Source organism: Chiloscyllium punctatum, chromosome 23 (assembly GCF_047496795.1).
Source record: "Chiloscyllium punctatum isolate Juve2018m chromosome 23, sChiPun1.3, whole genome shotgun sequence".
Lineage (NCBI taxonomy): Eukaryota > Metazoa > Chordata > Chondrichthyes > Orectolobiformes > Hemiscylliidae > Chiloscyllium > Chiloscyllium punctatum.
The window spans coordinates 91,441,655-91,464,231 of NC_092761.1; the positions used below are offsets into that span (position 1 = coordinate 91,441,655).

Sequence of the window (22,577 nt, forward strand, 5' to 3'; positions counted from 1 at the left end):
TAAGCGACAGTGAAAGCTGTTTCGCACTGAGAACTTGCAGGACCCTGTCATGTAACTGACTAGCAGTCTGAGTGTACTAGAAAATTGAAAATATGTAACATTTAGCTCTGAAACAAATACCTGAGTTTTGGTTGCTGTTTGGCTCAATTCAAATGATTGTCAAATCAGTTTAAATGATCCCTTTGGATACTAAAAACCAATCTATTTTAAATTTATTGCTTTGCCAACATTGAACCAATTAGACAATCCGATGCTGGGGTATAAAGAAGCAGACATTTTGACAGTTAGAGATTAAGAGTAACTGCCAGCAACCACTCTCTATCAAATGTACTTTTTCCACATTAAACAACTTTGCAGCAAAAGACCGAAAACGATTCAGAGAGATCTTGAGCCAGAAGGAGACAGACACCGACAACAGCCATCAAGTGGTCTTGAAATTAAGTTGATGTGACTTTAATACTGGCTTTTATGGAACAGTATATTGTTGTAGAGTTGAAGGCAGATAATAAACATTTAAAAGAAAGGAAGCTTACAGTTGTAAATAGTTGTTGTTTAATGTTCATTTTTAGAATTAAAGAATAAATTGATACTTTCTCTTTAAATCGTGAAAGTTGGAAGTTCTCTGCCATTTAAACTTTAACAGATTGCAGTGCATGGTGAGCCTTTCTGTGTGTTTGGTTTAAAAAGCAGAAGAGTTCACTGCCGTGTCATTACATAAGGATGTTATTAACTGGAAAGAGTGCAGAAGAAATTTACAACAATGTTGCCTGTACTCAATGGTCAGAGTTATAGAGAGAGATTAGACAAGCTAGGACTTTTTTCTTTAGAGCATAGGATACTGAGGGGGTGACCTTATAGAGATGTATAGGATCATGAGAGCCTTGGATAGAGTGAATGCACTCAGTCCTTTTTCCAGGGTAGGGAAATCAAGGAATAGAGGGCATCAGTTTCAGCTTAGGGGAAAAAGGGTTGCTCCCTTGCTCTCCTTCTCCCTCGCTCTCCTCCTCCCTCCCTCTCCTCCTCCCTCGCTCTCCTCCTCCCTCCCTCTCCTCCTCCCTCCCTCTCCTCCTCCCTCCCTCTCCTCCTCCCTCCCTCTCCTCCTCCCTCGCTCTCCTCCTCCCTCGCTCTCCTTCTCCCTCGCTCTCCTTCTCCCTCGCTCTCCTCCTCCCTCCCTCTCCTCCTCCCTCGCTCTCCTCCTCCCTCGCTCTCCTCCTCCCTCCCTCTCCTCCTCCTCCCTCTCCTCCTCCTCCCTCGCTCTCCTTCTCCCTCGCTCTCCTTCTCCCTCGCTCTCCTCCCTCGCTCTCCTTCTCCCTCGCTCTCCTCCTCCCTCGCTCTCCTCCTCCCTCGCTCTCCTCCTCCCTCGCTCTCCTCCTCCCTCGCTCTCCTCCTCCCTCCCTCTCCTCCTCCCTCCCTCTCCTCCTCCCTCCCTCTCCTCCTCCCTCCCTCTCCTCCTCCCTCCCTCTCCTCCTCCCTCCCTCTCCTCCTCCCTCCCTCCCTCTCCTCCTCCCTCCCTCTCCTCCTCCCTCCCTCTCCTCCTCCCTCCCTCTCCTCCTCCCTCCCTCCCTCTCCTCCTCCCTCCCTCGCTCTCCTCCTCCTCCCTCGCTCTCCTCCTCCCTCGCTCTCCTCCTCCCTCGCTCTCCTCCTCCCTCGCTCTCCTCCTCCCTCGCTCTCCTCCTCCCTCGCTCTCCTCCTCCCTCCCTCTCCTCCTCCCTCCCTCTCCTCCTCCCTCCCTCTCCTCCTCCCTCCCTCCCTCCCTCTCCTCCTCCCTCCCTCTCCTCCTCCCTCCCTCTCCTCCTCCCTCCCTCTCCTCCTCCCTCCCTCTCCTCCTCCCTCCCTCTCCTCCTCCCTCCCTCTCCTCCTCCCTCCCTCTCCTCCTCCCTCCCTCCCTCTCCTCCTCCTCCCTCGCTCTCCTCCTCCCTCCCTCTCCTCCTCCCTCCCTCTCCTCCTCCCTCCCTCCCTCTCCTCCTCCCTCCCTCCCTCTCCTCCTCCTCCCTCGCTCTCCTCCTCCCTCGCTCTCCTCCTCCCTCGCTCTCCTCCTCCCTCGCTCTCCTCCTCCCTCGCTCTCCTCCTCCCTCGCTCTCCTCCTCCCTCCCTCTCCTCCTCCCTCCCTCCCTCGCCCTCCTCCTCCCTCGCCCTCCTCCTCCCTCCCTCTCCTCCTCCCTCCCTCTCCTCCTCCCTCCCTCTCCTCCTCCCTCCCTCTCCTCCTCCCTCCCTCTCCTCCTCCCTCCCTCTCCTCCTCCCTCCCTCTCCTCCTCCCTCCCTCTCCTCCTCCCTCGCTCTCCTCCTCCCTCCCTCTCCTCCTCCCTCCCTCTCCTCCTCCCTCCCTCCCTCTCCTCCTCCCTCCCTCCCTCCCTCTCCTCCTCCTCCCTCCCTCTCCTCCTCCCTCCCTCTCCTCCTCCCTCCCTCTCCTCCTCCCTCGCTCTCCTCCTCCCTCCCTCTCCTCCTCCCTCCCTCCCTCTCCTCCTCCCTCCCTCCCTCCCTCTCCTCCTCCTCCCTCCCTCTCCTCGTCCTCCCTCGCTCTCCTCCTCCCTCGCTCTCCTCCTCCCTCGCTCTCCTCCTCCCTCGCTCTCCTCCTCCCTCCCTCTCCTCCTCCCTCCCTCCCTCTCCTCCTCCCTCCCTCCCTCTCCTCCTCCTCCCTCGCTCTCCTCCTCCCTCGCTCTCCTCCTCCCTCGCTCTCCTCCTCCCTCGCTCTCCTCCTCCCTCGCTCTCCTCCTCCCTCGCTCTCCTCCTCCCTCCCTCTCCTCCTCCCTCCCTCTCCTCCTCCCTCGCTCTCCTCCTCCCTCGCTCTCCTCCTCCCTCCCTCCCTCTCCTCCTCCCTCCCTCCCTCTCCTCCTCCCTCGCTCTCCTCCTCCCTCGCTCTCCTCCTCCCTCGCTCTCCTCCTCCCTCCCTCCCTCTCCTCCTCCCTCCCTCTCCTCCTCCCTCCCTCTCCTCCTCCTCCCTCCCTCTCCTCCCTCCCTCCCTCTCCTCCTCCCTCCCTCTCCTCCTCCCTCCCTCTCCTCCTCCCTCCCTCGCTCTCCTCCTCCCTCCCTCTCCTCCTCCCTCCCTCTCCTCCTCCTCCCTCGCTCTCCTCCTCCCTCGCTCTCCTCCTCCCTCCCTCTCCTCCTCCCTCCCTCTCCTCCTCCCTCCCTCTCCTCCTCCCTCCCTCTCCTCCTCCCTCCCTCTCCTCCTCCCTCCCTCTCCTCCTCCCTCCCTCGCTCTCCTCCTCCCTCGCTCTCCTCCTCCCTCCCTCCCTCCCTCTCCTCCTCCTCCCTCCCTCCCTCTCCTCCTCCTCCCTCCCTCTCCTCCTCCCTCCCTCTCCTCCTCCCTCGCTCTCCTCCTCCCTCCCTCTCCTCCTCCCTCCCTCCCTCTCCTCCTCCCTCCCTCCCTCCCTCTCCTCCTCCTCCCTCGCTCTCCTCCTCCCTCGCTCTCCTCCTCCCTCGCTCTCCTCCTCCCTCGCTCTCCTCCTCCCTCGCTCTCCTCCTCCCTCCCTCTCCTCCTCCCTCCCTCTCCTCCTCCCTCCCTCTCCTCCTCCCTCCCTCTCCTCCTCCCTCCCTCCCTCTCCTCCTCCCTCCCTCCCTCTCCTCCTCCTCCCTCGCTCTCCTCCTCCCTCGCTCTCCTCCTCCCTCGCTCTCCTCCTCCCTCGCTCTCCTCCTCCCTCGCTCTCCTCCTCCCTCCCTCTCCTCCTCCCTCCCTCTCCTCCTCCCTCGCTCTCCTCCTCCCTCGCTCTCCTCCTCCCTCCCTCCCTCTCCTCCTCCCTCCCTCCCTCTCCTCCTCCCTCGCTCTCCTCCTCCCTCGCTCTCCTCCTCCCTCGCTCTCCTCCTCCCTCGCTCTCCTCCCTCCCTCCCTCCCTCTCCTCCTCCCTCCCTCTCCTCCTCCCTCCCTCTCCTCCTCCTCCCTCCCTCTCCTCCCTCCCTCCCTCTCCTCCTCCCTCCCTCTCCTCCTCCCTCCCTCTCCTCCTCCCTCCCTCTCCTCCTCCTCCCTCGCTCTCCTCCTCCCTCCCTCTCCTCCTCCCTCCCTCTCCTCCTCCCTCCCTCTCCTCCTCCTCCCTCGCTCTCCTCCTCCCTCGCTCTCCTCCTCCCTCGCTCTCCTCCTCCCTCCCTCTCCTCCTCCCTCGCTCTCCTCCTCCCTCGCTCTCCTCCTCCCTCCCTCTCCTCCTCCCTCCCTCTCCTCCTCCCTCCCTCGCTCTCCTCCTCCCTCCCTCTCCTCCTCCCTCCCTCCCTCCCTCTCCTCCTCCTCCTCCTCCCTCCCTCTCCTCCTCCCTCCCTCTCCTCCTCCCTCCCTCTCCTCCTCCCTCGCTCTCCTCCTCCCTCGCTCTCCTCCTCCCTCCCTCTCCTCCTCCCTCCCTCTCCTCCTCCCTCCCTCTCCTCCTCCCTCGCTCTCCTCCTCCCTCCCTCGCTCTCCTCCTCCCTCGCTCTCCTCCTCCCTCCCTCGCTCTCCTCCCTCCCTCGCTCTCCTCCTCCCTCCCTCTCCTCCTCCCTCCCTCTCCTCCTCCCTCCCTCTCCTCCTCCCTCCCTCTCCTCCTCCCTCGCTCTCCTCCTCCCTCCCTCTCCTCCTCCCTCCCTCCCTCTCCTCCTCCCTCCCTCCCTCTCCTCCTCCCTCCCTCCCTCTCCTCCTCCCTCCCTCCCTCTCCTCCTCCCTCCCTCTCCTCCTCCCTCCCTCTCCTCCTCCCTCGCTCTCCTCCTCCCTCGCTCTCCTCCTCCCTCGCTCTCCTCCTCCCTCCCTCTCCTCCTCCCTCCCTCTCCTCCTCCCTCCCTCTCCTCCTCCCTCGCTCTCCTCCTCCCTCGCTCTCCTCCTCCCTCGCTCTCCTCCTCCCTCCCTCTCCTGTCCATGAGCACTAGTTTTGGTTTTTGAATTGGACACCTCAGGATTTGTCCTGCTTGCTCCTCCTCTCCCTCTGTCCACATCATTAAAAAAAAAATCACTTCCCACTCCATTTCAATTCTGAAGAAGTCATATCAGACTTGAAACATTAACAGTTTCTCTGTGCACAGATGCTGATGGACCTGCTAAGTTTCTCTGGGACTGTTTTTATTTCAGATTTTCAGCATCTGATTTATTTTTAAATGTTTATCTTTTTTGTGGTTTGCTCACAGTTTCCATTTCAATCCATTGAAATCTGAAAAAAACAGACAATTGGATGCTCCTATGATGAACACTTTTTTTTATTCTTCCATTTTACATTTCAAGGTTTGGGTATTCTTGGCTAACACTTCAGCCTGCAGGAATGGAAATCCCAGATTCATTTGTGGCCACAATGAAACTTGTAATACTGGGCTAGCAATTAAAGGACCCAACTTAAACAAATGCAATAAGTGAATAAATATTAGTATACACTGTATTGTCTGAATTCATGAAGTAATGAAGAGAAATGCCACCCTATTTTATTATCTTATTTAATTAGTCAATACATATCAACACTGATTTCTTAGCCTATTCCATATCATTGAATTGACAGTATTGGTTTCAGTTGCAAATTATATGCAAACTGGGCTTTTGTGCAGTTTCTTCAGTTCTGAAAGAAGTGGTTTTGAAATATTGCTATGTGGCAAATCATCTAAAAATATATAATTTGGAACCCAATCTCCATCCCTTTACTTAAACTGTCAAAAGACAGCAACTTAATGGAAAACCAAACTCTATATTAACGTACAAAAATTAATCATATCTAATTTTTGATTCAGTCCTTTGTAGGGAACGATATGCCTCACCCCAAACAGGCAGAAATGTGAACTTGGAGATTTTAGGACCACTTTGAAAACTATCACGAAGTGTGGCCTAAGAGATCCAACTGTTTTCCCGTTCTGAAATCTCAATACACTTAAAAAAAATCCAAAACATTATAATCTGTTGTTGCAATTTACTGTTCAAAGGATTAAAACACAGGAGGTATTCATAATTCAATGTTGTTGTTAGATTGGAGGGTTTTCCTCTGCTACACTGAATTTTCCATGGTTTGAATTCCCTGTCATGCTACTTCCATTATTTGAACTCATGACTGTTTATGTCAGTAATTAATTTAAACTTAGTTTTGAGGCTTGAAAACTCATTACTGTCTCTGAGAGGCAATCGTTCACATGTAAACCCATCAATTAATGTCATTATATTTGAACTGGGAGCAGAGGTGAGTCTGATCCTGTTTTCTGTGCATGTAGGAGAAAATCCAAAGTAACGAAAGGCTGTTTAGCCTATTAATCCACCTCAATCCCAAGTGCATGTATGAATAATCTATCACTGACTTATCACCCATGACACCCATGACAGCTGTTAAGACCCCTATTTAAGGAAACCTAATTTCCTCCTGGATCATTTCTTGAGGGAATATTTGATAATAGCATTGCTGTCATCCATCTCTCGATTTAGTCCAGTTTTTTTTTAAAGAATGCAATTGACCCTCAATTTCATTTTCTATGCTGCATATGGCAGTTATTCTGTGGAGAGAGATTGTATTTTCATTTGCTTTTTATCTCACAGAAGACTGCTACATTTTGTAATTGTTACTTTCATGTTATCTATAAACATAACACCAGTTTTCAGTCACCTCTTACTTATAAAGTAAATGATTGTCTTTCACGAATTAGGTTTCTGAAACTTTGACCATTCTAATCATTTCTGTGAACCCATTCAGATGCACCAATGCTCTATTTAAGATTGGGTGACTTAAGTTTTGCATAATCATTATCTTTATGTCATATAATGCAAATAAAATTTGATCTTGTCAGTAGTCCTATGCCCTCCAGGTGATAGCATTAGATGGCTAAAATAAACATTTTAGACATAAAGTTAAAATTACATTTCAACAACAATTCTGCTCATCCCACCTTCTGGTTTGGTGCATCCCACTAAAGGAAGGATAGAAAAAAGAATGAATATGCGTTATGAGTCTCCAAGATTTGTGCAAGTGTTGCTATCATATAAATTAATATTGTATGTGTTTTTGTGGCATTCGGTAAAAGATTTAATTTCCTTGGTTAAATTTTCTTCTAGTTACCTGTTTCCTGATGGACGTAGTCAAAATCCAGACCTGAATGGCTTGTGTGAGCCTACACCACATGACCACATCAAAGTGACGCAGGTAGAATTCTGACATATTTGCTTCTGCTCTCTGCGGAACTCAATAGTACTGTCAATGAAATTACACTGATTTTTGCCATATAATTTTTACTTTTAGTTCACCTATAGGTTCCACTCAATATTTATGGCAGACCTTCATTGTAAATGCTTCAGCCCAACTTCCACTCTGATGTTCACAGACTTTACAGACTTTGAACTGATTTACTGGTTATGGGATTGTTGTTTCTGCCTATAGCATGCTGCTTCTGTTGTACGTTTGGTTTCACTAGGTTAGTAGCTCATTTGTTAAATATGCTGCTCCTGATATCATTTCCAATGTTCCTTGTTGAATCCTATTCCCTGGCCTATTGATAGAGTGAAGGATGTTATTGGCCATTGTGGTTGAATACAGTTCTGCTGCTGATGGTACATAGCACTTCATTGATGCTTGGCTAAATCTGGTCTGAGTATAGTCCATTTAGCTTGTTGGTGGGTGCCACAAAGCATAATGAAGGATTCACTGTGCCCATTTCAAGGATTGGTTGTGTTAACTCCTACGATAGTATTATGGGCAGATGCACTTACAACAGATTGATTGTTGAGTCTGACATCAAGTGGGTTTTTCTCCCCTATTCTCTGGCAGGTGGAACCAGATGGGTAGGGATATCTGGTCAGCATGGACAAGTTGGACCAAGTTGGTCTGTTTCTGTGCTGTACATCTCTATGACTATGACGAGAGAACCCATGTCTGTTGCTTTTTCATTTTACCAATTCAATAAGTTATTTGCCCTGTGTGTATGTGTTATTGCTGTGCTTAACAGTGCTGGAAAAGGCACTGAGAGAAGACAATCAATTAATAATGAGTTTTTAAACATAACATAAAAACTAGAAGTAGGAATCGTCAATTCAGCAACCTAATCCTTCCCTGCCATTTAGTTCTATACTGGCTGATCTCATCTCAGCCTAAACTCCACTTTGTGCCTGCTCTTCATAATCCTTTAACCCATTAAAATCTTATTTTTGTTTAGTTTTGAGGAAAGACATTCTGGCTATTGAGGGAGTGCAGCATAGGTTCACAAGGTCAATTCCTGGAATGGTGGGACTACCTTACACTGAAAGACTGGAGCGACTGGACTTGTATACCCTTGAGTTTAGAAGTCTGAGAGGGGATATGATTGAAACATATAAGATTATTAAAGGATTGGACACTCTGGAGTCGGGAAACATGTTTCCGCTGATGGGTGAGTGCCGAACCAGAGGGCACAGCTTAAAAATACAGGGTAGACCATTTAGGACAGAGATGAGGAGAAACTTCTTCACCCAGAGAGTGGTGGCTGTGTGGAATGCTCTGCCCCAGAGGGCGGTGGAGGCCCAGTCTCTGGATTCATTTAAGAAAGAGTTGGATAGAGCTCTCAAGGATTGTGGAATCAAGGGTTATGGAGATAAGGCAGAAACAGGATACTGATTAAGGATGATCAGCCATGATCATACTGAATGGTGGTGCAGGCTTGAAGGGCAGAATGGCCTACTCCTGCACCTATTGTCTATTGGCTATACTGTCTATTTTTATAAATATATACTTGTCTGTCCCTACTGTCACTCCAGACACCAGGCATGCCGAAGATTTTGCAAATGCACATGAGGTGCTGAAGGAGATAAAAGTTCTACAATGATAGCTAATTTAAGACCCCACATTATCTCTGGAAGTGACTTAATCAGTCCTGACTGCACTTTCCAGGTGATCTGACATGCACAGCCTGTATATTTGCTGGAACCTTGAACTGAATTTTCTTTCCCTTCTTCCTCCTCTCAACACTGCCTTTTTATTTTGTGTGCACTACTGCTAAAATATTCATCAACTTGAAGATGAATGCTTCTGATGTTTTCATTTCTGGATATATTTCCTTCACTTTTTATTACTTCAACCAACTCAAAACTCTGTATTCTGGTTAGAGTCTCTAACACACATTATTACGGTTCTTAAACAGTTTCATTGTGCTCAAGGTTTAGATTTTTATAACATTTTTCAGCTCACTTCATTACATTTCAGTCATGTGTTTCAGACCGTATTTGTCCAATCCAGATTACTGTGTAATAATTAAAGCTTGATCATTCTGGCATCAGACGTTTAATTCTGGAACAAAGTTCATGAAACATTTTACTTTGGTATCTCTTCTAAATAATCTATCATCTTAGATGTAGCATCATTGACTCTTGCCTCTTTGATTTCCTATCCTTCATGAAGACTTATATAAAAGTTTGTTATTACTTGAACTTTATTCTGTGTGGTCATTTGCGGTGCTTAATCAATCACCATTCAGGGTATAGTTACTGCTGTTTTGAAACGTGCACACACTTTTTGGGGAATTCTATCTATAGACAGTTCTTCTAGAAAGTACTGATTGCATTCTTATGCAACCAACCCCGTGTTCTAGAAAAATCACTCTTTAGAAACAGCACTTAAAGTATTGGTGATGTAATCATGCTACAACCAACACACATTTTAAAAGTTCTCACATTAGAAACCATCTCTGCAATTTGTCAATCACGTTATAACAAATTCTCATTAATGAAATGTATATTGTAGCAGAACGACCTGCACATTTTGGTGCAGAGCATAATCTTGTAAATATTGTGTGCTTGTCTTTTGTCACCTAATTGATATAATCTCCAAATTTCAGTGCCACTCTCTCTTGACCTATATCCAAATATTTGAAACACAAGGTGAACAAAAATGGCCTTAAAAGCAGAGCCCTGTGGGACACCACTGACTGCTTCTGCTTGCTCTGACATATTGGCTCTCTGAAATTTGTCTACAGTGCACTTGAAAGATTAAAAGTTGGTTTGTGCAAATTATTTCCTAACCTTGAGGTTTAGGTAGCTAACTTAAACTTCAATGAATTAGATAATTCCCTTAATTAGGTTATCATATTGTGGTCATTTACAGCTATGATTCAATATTTAAAATGCCAGTTACAGTTTTGATTTGTGTACAGATCACATTGAGTGAGCTTTTATTTGGGAAATGGTCCTAAGCAGCTCATGAGTCTGGTATGGAGACTCCAGAACCCACATCTGAGATGCTAGATAGCAATCTAGTCTTTCAATACCAAAGTTAAAGAAATTGTACTTGTGCAAATTTTGTAGCACTTCTCTTTACCATATTGCCATACCAATAGAAAAGGGAATTAAACATTTGTATTCAATTATATTCATAACACATCATACTTGTAGAAAAGTAATTGATGAAAATATTCAAAGTGAAAATTTTATTCTTTATTAGTCTTTAGGCATGAACAATCCACCTCCTCCTCCTCCTCCTCCTCCTCCTTCCCCCACCCATCTGCTTCAATTGTTGTCCATTTTCCCTTTTATACAAGGACGAGTCACTTGACTAGTTCAAGCCCAAACTACTAAATAGCAGTTGGTAGCTGTGGAACTACATCAAAGTGGTACTTTTTGAGGAAATAGAACTGAATAATTGAATTGTTCTATTATTGAATTTTGCCAACACAAAGATGTAATCCTCATTTTGAATTTTCTTTTTAAGGAACAATATGAATTATATTGTGAGATGGGCTCCACCTTCCAGCTCTGCAAAATCTGTGCAGAAAATGACAAAGATGTGAAAATAGAACCCTGTGGTCACCTAATGTGTACTTCCTGTCTTACAGCCTGGCAGGTAGGAGAGAATAAACTTCAATTTGTCAGGAGCAACTATAATTTATGTAAGTGCTATTGCAGTTTATTGTGAAGATGATCCATTGACACTTACATTCCGTGCCTGCTGTATTTGGGCTGAACACAATGCTGAATGTAGATAGAATGAATGTTGTAGATCTCAGCTACAGTGTGTCTCTGCTAAATTGGTACCATTATCAGAAAAATGGTCAGAAGATCACTTCATTGACGTAGTGGTTCATCTTTTTAAAAAACTGTATTCTTTCCAGCAATTAAATGCATTTTTCCAGGTGGTATAGTGAGGTAGTGGAAGAATATAGTTAGTTTAAATCAAAATTGTGAACTCCATTATAAAATACACAGATTGTACCTTTTTTTCCCTGTACTTTTAATTGTGAATTGAAATGGAACGAACTTTTAAACCAAGGATTGTGAAAAGAATTGATTTATTTTTAAAAACATGTTCTTGGAACTCATTCCATGAGATATTTACACTTGCAGTTCAAGTAGCAGGGGTAGCTATTTGTAAATACCCAGCACTAGGGCAGGTATGAAAAGTGAGATTTGACCAGGAACGAGTAGCTTGTGTGATTTCCTCTCTGCAATAAAAATACGTGAAACCTGAAGAGTGTATTTTCGCCTATCAATTGCTGTAAGCGTTCACCTTAACCAGTAACTAAGAGACTTTTCAGTTAGTGTATCAATCTATGAAGAAAGGAATGAATCTTGAGAAAAGAGATTGAAGAACAGAAAGTCCTGGCTAGACACAATTACCAAATCAGCAAACCTTGTGGACTGGTGCTACTGTACTGTTGTTTCCAGTGTTTTTTCCCCCTCCACTCTTTTATACTAGTTTTTAAAAAAAAGTGTCTGTATGTGTCTGCAGGGGTTTTATAAGGAATTATAGTTCTAATGAGTAGAGCCTTACAGCTGATAGTTCATAGCTGTTTACTTGTAATAAATGGTGTGATGTAAACTATTATTTATATTTGCAAAGTATCATTTATTGTAAATTTGGGTTTTTGGGTTTTGAGTTAGTAATATGGGCTTTTTGTGTGTTTCAAGTTAATAATTAACTTAAGTATTTCTGCATGGTAATTTATTTTAAATCAATATTTAAGGCCTATGTTATGAAGATGTGGGTGTACTGTACACTTAAACAAGTTAAAAGCTAGCAGACCTACCTGACAGCACCAAGTGTTCTGAACAAGATGAAATGTAACCTTTTGTTCCAGCAGCTAGTGTAGCTGGTTGCCTGGAGACAAGAACAAATTTGAATTGGGCCAATCAGTTTAAATTATACCCTGAAAAAACCCAACCTCCAATCAAGTTTGAATTTAGTATATTGACAATATTAAAAGCCAGTGACACAATAGGATGCTTTAGGGTATAAGACCGGGGAAAATTGAACAGTTGAGGGAGAACTGCCAAGCCAGACTGCCCAGAGAATAGCTCTCTTAAAGGTATCTTTAATGATCAGTGACCTGTGAAACAGAAACCCTAAGAAGAAGAAAAGAAGACAGAGAAAGATATAAAGAGATTTGACTGCTGGCTGGTTTTGAAATTTGAATTTTTAGTAAATCTTAATCGGGGATTTTATTGGACTAGAGGGGAGGAAGTTGTAAATAGTTGTTAATTATTCTCTGTTTTACTTTAAGAAATAAAGTTGTTAATTTTTACTTTAAATAGTGATCTTTGGAATAGTTCTTGGCCCCTCGAATTTTCACAGATTACTGCACAGGATAAATCTTTTCTGTGTTGCTGGTTTAAGTTAAGCGGGGGGGGTTTACCACTGTTGTAACACCTAATTTTAGAATTAATAGTCTGTGTTTGGTAACCATGATGTGAATACAGACAGACTCTAACCTCGCGTCTTTGCATTGTCTGAGCTGAGATGTCACCTTTTCTTATAAAATCTTAAGTTATCTTGAGAATTTGACTTGAAATAAATTCTGGGATTTACATATTAATGAACCAAAACCTGCAATCAATTCTAAAAGATGAAACACTTAACAGCAATTTAGGTTTGTTCAATATATCGCATCAGTTGCATGACCCTGTGATCTCTTGTTATAAAGTCTGTGTTTATGATCCTGCTCTAAAGCTACCTGATGAAGGATTAGCGCTCCGAAAACTAGTACTTCCAAATAAACCTGTTGGACCATAACCTAGTATTGTGAGATTTTTAATTTTGTGTATGCTGGTAGGGGTTTATGACTGAACGAGATAAACAAAGTTCTATTTTAGAAAATCAGGAGAGTTTTTTTAAGATTAAGTCAAACATGCAGAAGTTAGAGAGGGAGTTTTTTGCAGTTTTGCTTTGAGTTTGGAGCATTCCTTTTAAGTTCTTGATGAAGGTGCCTTTGTAGACCAGTGCTCCTGAGAAGGGCAGGGTACAGTAAAACTCTTATTACCTTAGTGTAAAGTTAAGGAGACTCTCAGTCCAAAAGTGTTGGGATAAATCCAGAAGAGGTTACTTGAAGTTGGGTAATTTTAATAGCTCCAGGAAGAAGCTATTTGCAGTTCCAATTTATGAATTAAAGTCACAAATGACTAAAACCTATCAAGGTGTTAGAAAAAGGCATTCTGGTGTGTGTACTGCATGAGTAATGTGTTTGGGTCCAATACCAAGTGTGTTTTTAGGTCCTGTATTTGTTGTTTTAGGTTGTTTTGGATATTATATAAAACTTGTTTTTTTTCCATATATAATGGTCTGGGATCCATGGGATTATACTTCTACTGTGTGTTTAAAATTTTTGAATTTGTGTTGCAAGTCAATAGTTTGGATTATTCTCTTCTATTGTAATTACTTTTTTAATAAACTTTTATTGTTCAAGAAAAACCTGCAGCATTGCATGTTTGTGTTTCAGACCGTCTTGTTAAAGCCAAAATATGATCTCTCAAGCCGTACTTCAGTCTGGAATCTGTGATAACATCAATTGGGATTGTAACAATAGTAGTTCTTGATAGTGCAGGAATCTGGTCAGTGTTTTCTGTTAACTTGATTCCAACAGATAATTCTGGGAATTTGTGTTTTTTAATTAAGTCATTAACTTTTGTGATGACCTTGAGAGTAGTAGGTCTTCAGAATTAATATATTTTCCTGAGTGGGTCATAAAAACAGAATATGCTAAACAATCATTACTGTTTGTAATTAATATATCACCAAGTGAAGATATTTTTCATCCTTTTTATTATTACATAGTTCGATAACCCTGATGGTTGCATTTTTTTGCAACCCCATGTTATAGAAAATTGCACTTTAGATAAAGGTCTTACTGTTGATGATATCATTGCATTACAGCTAACACGTTATAAATGTTTGTGAATTAGAAACAATGTCCTCAATTCAACAATTGTATTATAGTGAATTTGTGTTAACAAAATGCATGTTATAGCAGAACAATCTGTGTGCTGTTTTCTTTGTTTAATTTTTCAGTCTTTTTGGAATATGCTTTATTGTAATGGTATCAATTGGAGAATTACTTTGAACTCGTTTTAGTCTCAGGTGGTGACAAGAAAAGGAAATGATGGTGTAGATGTTATACTACATTGTGTAGCTCTGGTCTATTTTCTGATACATCATTAATGAAAAGAGGAAAATGTAACTTGGGACAGAAGTAAAGCCAGTTCTTCCTGTCAATGATGGTGAAATACTAGTAGTTAGTCTTTCATTCAGGAAGAATCATTAACTAAGAGCTTTGCAGAATATCAAATTTGATTTGTGTAAATTTTGCTGTAGTGTTTTGTGTATGACATGGTAATACTGCAATAGAAACATGTTTGTGTTCTACTACACAGAAAAATCATGAAACACTCCTGACACTTCCTTAGAACTCTTGCAAAGAGACTTAGTTTTAGGAGATTCATCTCCTTAAATTCTATGTGCTCTCTCTAGGAATCTGAAGGTCAAGGCTGTCCATTTTGTCGCTGTGAAATAAAAGGCACTGAACCAATTGTTGTGGACCCCTTTGACCCCAAAGATGGGCCAGGTCAAGCCCGTTTAGGAATGGAGACAATGTTATCCCCAAATTATGAGGATGAAGATGATGACCGTGCTGATGAACTGTTCATGATGAACAAGCTATCAAGTACCAAGGTAACTAAAGATTATTATACGTATATTTTTCAAAATCTAGTTAATGAAGTGTGCCACGGCTCACTGCTGAGCTGAAATTGTGTAATAAAGCTAGCATTCTAGCCCAGCCTGTATGTTGTATCAATAAAATATTGTCCACTAAAACTATTTGTATTCAAATTTCAAAGAATAACATTTGACTTAGTAGTTGTACCATTCACATTTTAGTAATGGATGATTGGAGACCTTACTTGTCCTGTATTTTAGATATGTTTTATTCAAAATTGCAGAAAACCTTTGGAAAGATCTTATATTGGTTTTTAAAACGCTACTTGGGCATGTTGGGCTAACAGCAGATTGGAGATTATCTTCCAAAAGTATGTTTAAATTACTAGTCCAAACTTCAGAAAGGGCATAATGTTGAATTATATAGCGATGCTATAATGAATTTCTAGATTGAAGTGTCATTTTTGTGGTGCCAAATTGCAGTGTGGTGAAAGTAAGAAATGGCAGAAAAAAATCTTAAATTTTAATATTCAATTTCTGCTGTCAAATGAGCAATGGATAGTAGAATTGATAGCTGACAAATCTCATCTCATGTGAATTGTGCCAGAAACATTGAGAAAATCTCCTTGTAATGTATTTCATTGTCAACGTTGGTCAGAGTGCCACCCAGTGACAAAACAAGAAGCTATGCGAATTGAATAATTATTTCACAAACAAGCAAGTGATGATTAAAAGCAAAGTTGAAGGGATCCTTTCATGTCTAGACCTCTGAGGATTTTTACTCAGTGCCAGTCTCCCATCAATCCCCGTAAAGCAGCATATGATTTCTGTTTAAATTATCATTAAATGCCTCAGTGAAACCTGCCTTCCACCCTTCCAGGCAGTGCTGTTCCACACCCTAACTACCCGCTATATGTAAAAGATTTTCTTTCTGTTCGCACTTCTCCTTTTGCTAATGTATTTAAATCTCTGACCTCTTATTCTTAATCCTTTTTGAAGAAGGAGCAGTTTCACCATATCCACTTCAGAACCCTCATGATTTTAAAAACATTTATTGAATCTCCCCTCAGCCTTTTCTGCTCCAGTGTAAACAGCCCCAACTTCCTCCATAACTCAAAACTGAAATTTCTCATTCCTAGAACCATTCTGGAAATTTTCTTTTCTACACACTCCACTGCACTGTGGCCCAGTGGTTAGCACTGCTGCCTCACAGCGGCAGGCACCCGGATTCGATTGCAGCCTTGGGCGACTGTCTGTGTGGAGTTTGCACATTCTCCCCATGTCTGCATGGGTTTCCTCTGGGTTTTCTGGTTTCCTACCATAGTCCAAAACTGTGCAGGTTAGGTGAATTGGCCATGCTAAATTGCCCAGGTGCATTAGTCAGGGGTAAACGTAGAATAATAGGGAGGGAAATGGATTTGGATGACACTCTTTGGAGGGTCCGGTGTGGACTTGTCAGGCCGAAGGGCCAGTTTCCACACTGTAGGGAGTCTATGATTCTGCATTTACAGAACTGCACAGAAGTGTAACTGGTGTCCTTTGTAAGTACATCATAATCTTCTTGCTCTTCTTGCCTATGTCCCTTATTAATGAAGCCTAGAATACTGAATGCATTTTTAAAGTTCTTTCTATCTATCCTGCCGCCTTAAATAACTTTTGTACATTAATCCCTAGACCTCTCTGCTTCTGCATACCCTTTAGAGTAACACCCTTACTTTAGACTATGTTTCCATGTTTTTTGCACAAAAGTACCTAACTCTGCTGCATATTAATGTTCCTCTGCCATCTTTCCAACATCTCCTCCATCCTGTCAATGTCCTTTTGGTACTTTACACAGTGCTCCTCACATTCTCCTAAGCTTGTGTCATCTTCAAACATTGTAATTTCCCTTGCATACCAAGATCAAGATCTGCACCTATTTTACAACCTGTTTTGAACAAGAGTGTAATGTTTTCAATTCTACAGTCTTCTGCATTACCCCCAATTCCAGGAAAGGTTGAAATTGCCAGTGTCTGTGCAATTACCACTCTCACTTCCCTCAATATTCTTGGATGCATCTCATTCAGTCCCAGTGCATCATAACTATGACGTTTACACCTTTGTGATTTCTTTTCAGATTTGTTTATCTGTATCTTTCCTACTAGCTGGTGGTTTATAGATTACATTAAGCAATGTAATTGCAGCAAACTCCTTCCTTAGCTTCTTAGGTCAATGTAAATTAATTCTTTTTTCGAATACTATGAAACATCCTCTTTCTCCAGTGCTACAATGTTCTCTTTAACTTAAAATGCAGTTGTCGTCCTTTTTCTACTTTTCTATCTTTTATGAACACCCTGTAGCAGAAATATTTAGCAATCATACTCATCCTTCCTTGAGGGAGGAGAAAGTGAGGACTGCAGATGTTGGAGATCAGAGTCAAGAGTGTGGTGCTGGAAAAGCACAGCAGGTCAGGCAGCATCCGAGGAGCAGGAGAATCAATGTTTCGGGCACAAGCCCTTCATGATTCCTGCTCTTCAGATGCTGTCTGACCTGCTGTGCTTTTCCAGCATCACACTCTCGACCCTCAACCTTTCTTGAGCCAGGTTTCAGTTATTGGCTCAGCATCAAAATCCCACGTGGCAATCCTTTACTGATATGTGCAATATAACCCTGAATTAAACTTTCACCCTTATTCTGACTCCACTTTTAACTTACAATCCTCTATTCTAATATTATCTGCCTCTTCCAGCATTTTGTGTATGCTGGCATTATTTACTAATATTTTCTCCTGCTTCCCATTTAACAAGGATATGATATAGTTGTGATTTACAGAGACATGGTTACTGTATTATGGAGGATGGGAACTGAACATCTAGAGAGATTCATTATTTTGGAAGGATAGGCAAAAAAGGAAAAGAGGTAGGGGTAGCCTTATTAATAAAGGGAAGAAATCAATGAAATAATGAAGAGTATTGGCTCAGAAAAACATGTGAAATTTATTTGGGTGGAGGTAGAAAAACCAAAGGGCATAAAACGTTGTTGGGTGTTGGCTCTAAGCCTCTAAACAGTGGCAGAGATGTAAGGGAAGGCTTTATACAAGAAATCAGAGATACATGCAGTAAGAGTACAACTGTAATGATGGTGACTTTAATTTATAAATTGGACAAGCCAAATTTGTATTGTATTGTGGATCATGTGTGTGAGACAGTTTTTCTTTGAGCAATACAACCAGAAGGCTATTCTAAACTAGTTACAATAATAAATGATTCCTGCAATAATAAAGGATTAATTAACAATCTTGGTGTGGCGTCCTTTGGGGAACAGCATCTATAGTAAGGTAGAATTCTTCATCAAGATAGAGAATGAAGTAGTTGAATCGGAGACTATGGTCCTGAAACTAAATAAAGAGAACTGGGAGGATATGAGGTACAAAATGATAAGGATAGATTGGGGAACCTTACTATAAGGGTTGATTGTGGATTTGCAAAGGTTCATATCTGAATAGAGTGTGCAAGAATTACAATAATAATTCATTCCTGCCTAGCGCAAAACTAAAAGAGGAACAGTGGTGGCTCAACCATGGCTTACAAAAGAAATTGGGAACAGTAATCGATCCAAGAAGAGAGATATAAAATTGCCAGAATAAGCGGCAAACCTGAGTAATGGAAGCATTTTAGAATTCAGCAAAGAAGTATGTTTTTGAAGGTTTTTCAGTTTTCTCTCCTCTCCTGAAGGCATCGCCTGGATGCTATCTGCTATCCAAAAAGCAGTTTCTTGTGTGTGATCTTGTCTGTGATCTTGATGGTGAGAGTCAGCTGGCCAGAAGCCTGTGGGGTAATTGCATTTGAACCTGATAATATTTTGTCTGTATGACCAGAAATGTATTTTCCTGCTGAATAAGTTAGAATTTAGGGAAAAGAGGCGTGGCTAATTTTCCACTGCCCTACCAATTATTGATTTAATTTGTATAGGAAAAATAGTAACTATATGTGAAAGTGTGGACCAAGACTGCTGATAATATATAAAAATATTGAGCTAGAAACCTTGCATAATGTTTCTTGTATGCATCATTCACGACATTAGCTTACAATTTGTTTCCTAAAAAGATTGAGAGACCACCATCTCCCGTCACTCCAGCTCCCAATTCTGCACTTCCACCAGTTCCTCCTCGATTAGACTTGCTGCAGCATCGTTCACCCACAGTGTCCTGTGCACCTAGTCCTTGTGTTTCACCCAAGGTAAGGGACTATTCTATTCAGATAATATTTTGTGCATTTATAGATAGTATTTCTGAGACCTGAAAACTTATTGTCACAGTGTATATTATAATTCTGGGTATTATGAATTCTTGATTTGGTCTTGTAGATAAAAATATACAATGATTCAGCCCAAAATGTGTAGATTTGGTCGAAATAGTCCAGTACAATTTTAAGCACTTGATGTATCCTTCTACATCGAAGGTTCCATGCAATGCAATGAAAGGTTACAGCAAAGGTTTTGGGAGATAAGAGAGAAAGTTATTCACCCCACTCCCAAACTTTCTTCTTGAGGAAAGCAATGCCTATCATTGTAGCTTCCCAGAGCTAATATTTCATCACAATCAAAGCACTTCTACCCTTCCTGTCTATAACTGCAAAATAGTTATTAGTGAATCCAGTATGGAATGCAGGAAACTGAAATGAATCTGGGTTTCAACCCCTTAAAGGAGGAAGAATTTGTGAGATAAACAACATGGAACTTGGGAATAAAAAAAATGCTGTGGTGCAATTCAGATAGGGTAGCAACTTCTGCCCAACAGTGCAAGAGACCTGGGTTGGATTCCACCCTCTGGCGACTGGCTGTGTGGAGTTTGTACATTCTCTCTGCTTCTGCATAAGTTTCCACCAGATGCTCCAGTTTCCTCCCACATTCCCTCAAAGATGAGCAGGTTAGATGGTATGGCAATGCTATATTTCCCATAATGTCCAGCGATGTGTGTGTTAGGTGGATTAGCCGTAGGGAATGCAGGGTTACAGAGATATGGTGGAGAATGGGTCTAGGTGGGATGCTGTTTGGAGGGTCAGTGTCGACTTGATGGGCTGAATGGCCTGCTTCCAAAGTGTAGAGATTCTTTGACTATATCAAATAAAATTTTGAAAAGAAGAAAGGGAAAAGAAGGGAATTTAAGGAAAGAGTGTTGGTATTATGAAAAAACTAGATTCCTTGGAAGCAGCTATGATAGTGAAGGGATTACTTAATTTAAGATCAAGTGAACTGAAGACAGTTGGTCGCAAAATGGACCCATGAAAGCGAAGAATGGGGTAACTGTTCAATGAGATATGAACAAGCTGTCTTGGAAGAATTGAATAAAGTGAGATTTGTATTGCCCTGCTGAAGAGATAGTATAGTATTTCTGAAAGGAGAATGCGCTGTGATCACTGGTGGTTTGTGATTTGTAGGAAGTGATAGATTCACATCTAAATTGTAGCATATTGTGTTGGTGAGTCTGCAAGGTAATTACAACTGTTATACTATTTATATGAAGTAATGATGTCAAGTGGTAAGATTTATATCAACCTGTCATGAGAAAGTTTTCAGAATCAGATACTAAGTCTGGCAACCTTTTTAGTTTGTGCATGTAAGAATTATAACATAACAATTTTAACTTACTGTTTGGCAAATTTGTTGAGTGTGCCTGCCCTCTGATTAAATAATGCTTAAGTCAGTACATGAGAGGAACAGGGAAAGTATTAGAAAGGACTGGATGCTCCTTATGTGCTCTGCATAAAAGTTGCCACTCTTACGCATCCAGGATTCTGAAATAACTTGAACATTTGGGTAACTGAAGTCCTAAATCTTAAAAGGGCCACATGCTCTCCTTTCGCTAACACAATTTGTCACTCTTGCTAATTTCATCTGGTTTAATTGTTTCCAGCATGTGTTCAGCACTTGTGTATTCAGTATTGGTGAACTATCCCATGTATGATTATAGATAACTTTCTTATCTGGATTTTTTTTTTCTCTTCACTGTGATAGTTGTAATTGGAAAGTGTAGATATGCTAGGATAATGGAGAACAGAATTATGAACATAATCAGTTGTTTTGAATACCTTAAAACAAAAACGGAAAATACTAGAGAAACTCAGCAGGTCTGGCAGCATCTGTGAAGAATGAAAGAGAGTTAATGTTTTGGATATGATATGAAACTTATTCTGAACTAAAAGGGGCTGGAAATAATACCTTTTATACTATGGACATAATGGAAGGAGGACCAAGTAGAACAAGGGTGCCAGAGCAAAGGACTAAGAGAGCACTGGTGGTGGTAAAGGGCATTTTGAAATGTGAGATAGATGTAAATGATGAGTGTGAAAAGGAGAAATTAGGCCCGTACTTCTGAGAGCAGAGGTTGGAATTGGGGTTGCTATACTTGATGTTGAGTCCTGAAGGCTGTAAATTGCCTAATCAGAAAATGAGATTTGTTCCTCCAGCTTGTGTTGAGCTTCATTGGAACACTATAACAAAGTTAGAATTTAATGTTTGCATGGGCACAAGGTAATTTATTGAAATGGCAAACCACAGAAAGGTTGGGCTCATTCTTATGGGCAGATTGGAGGTGCTCTGTGAAACAGTTATCCAATTGCTGTTTGGTCTTTCTATAAAGAAAACTGCATTGTGAGCAGCAAATACAGTAGACTGGATTGAAAGAAGTGCAAGTAAAATACTATTTTACCTGGAAAGTGTGCAAGGCCCCTTGAACAGTGAGGAGTCAGGTGGTAAGAAACCAGAAGACAATAGAAAAAAGTAGTAAGTGGAAGAACATGAAATATGTGGGTAAGCTAGCTAGTAAAATGAAGAAGATTGTAAAAGTTTTTTTAATAAGATATAAAAAGTAAGAGAGATGTAAAATTGGACATTGGACTGCTGTAAAAGTAGGCTGGAGGAGTAGTAATAGGGGACAAAGAAGTGTTAGAGGAACTGATTAGATAATTTGCATCAGTCTTCACAGTGGACAACACCAGGAGTATACCAGAACTTTGAGAGTCAAGGAGCAGAGGTGCCTTCAGTGGTTATCAGAAAGAAGCTGCAAGGTCTGAAGTTGGATACGTCGCTTGGATCATTAGACTAACGCAGGGATTTGAACAAGATAGTTGAGATTACGGAGACATTGGTGATGATCTTCCAGGAATCATGAGTCTCAGAGGTTAGGAAAATGGCTAATGTAACACCTCTGTTTAAGAAGCGAAGGAGGCAGAGGATGGGAAATTGTAGGCTAGTTAGCCTAAGATTGGTCGTTGTTAAGATTTTAGAGTCCATTATTAAGGATGAGATTGCAGACTGCTCGGAAGTGCGTGGTAAAATAGGGCTGAGAGTCAGCATAGTTTTGTCAAGGGAGCTCATGCCTGACAAATCTGTCAAATGTTTTGATCAGAAGTCACACGACACTACAGGTTATAATCCAATAGGTTTATTTGAAATCGCAAACTTTTGGAACGCTGTCCCTAATCAGATGAAGTGACTTCACCTGACGAAGGAGCAGTGCTCCGAATGCATGTGATTTCAAATAAACCTGTTGGACTACCATCTGGTGTTGTGTGACTTCTGACCTTGTCCACCCCAGTCCAACACTGGCACCTCCATATCAGAATTATTTGAGGAGGTAAAGGGCAAGCTAGAGAAAAGAGACCCAATGGACGTGATCACTTTGGATTTCCACCTTTGACAAAGTGCCACACAGGAGACTGCTAAATAAGATAATGGCTGATGGTATTAGGGTCCTGGAAGAGGATTGGCTGACTGGCAGAAGGCAGAGATTGGGGATAAAAA

At 42.6% G+C, this 22,577-nt stretch overlaps 1 protein-coding gene across 2 annotated transcripts in view; it reads left to right on the plus strand.

Moving 5' to 3' along the window:
- The window catches only part of cbl (Cbl proto-oncogene, E3 ubiquitin protein ligase), a 228,816-nt gene that overhangs the window by 175,025 nt on the left and 31,214 nt on the right, over window positions 1–22,577 (plus strand). For both annotated transcript variants that reach the window (XM_072593489.1, XM_072593490.1), the window contains exons 7-10: window positions 6,965–7,052; window positions 10,581–10,712; window positions 14,610–14,810; window positions 18,881–19,012. In XM_072593489.1, the coding sequence (XP_072449590.1) occupies window positions 6,965–7,052; window positions 10,581–10,712; window positions 14,610–14,810; window positions 18,881–19,012 (553 nt within the window). The remainder of the gene's footprint in view (window positions 1–6,964; window positions 7,053–10,580; window positions 10,713–14,609; window positions 14,811–18,880; window positions 19,013–22,577) is intronic.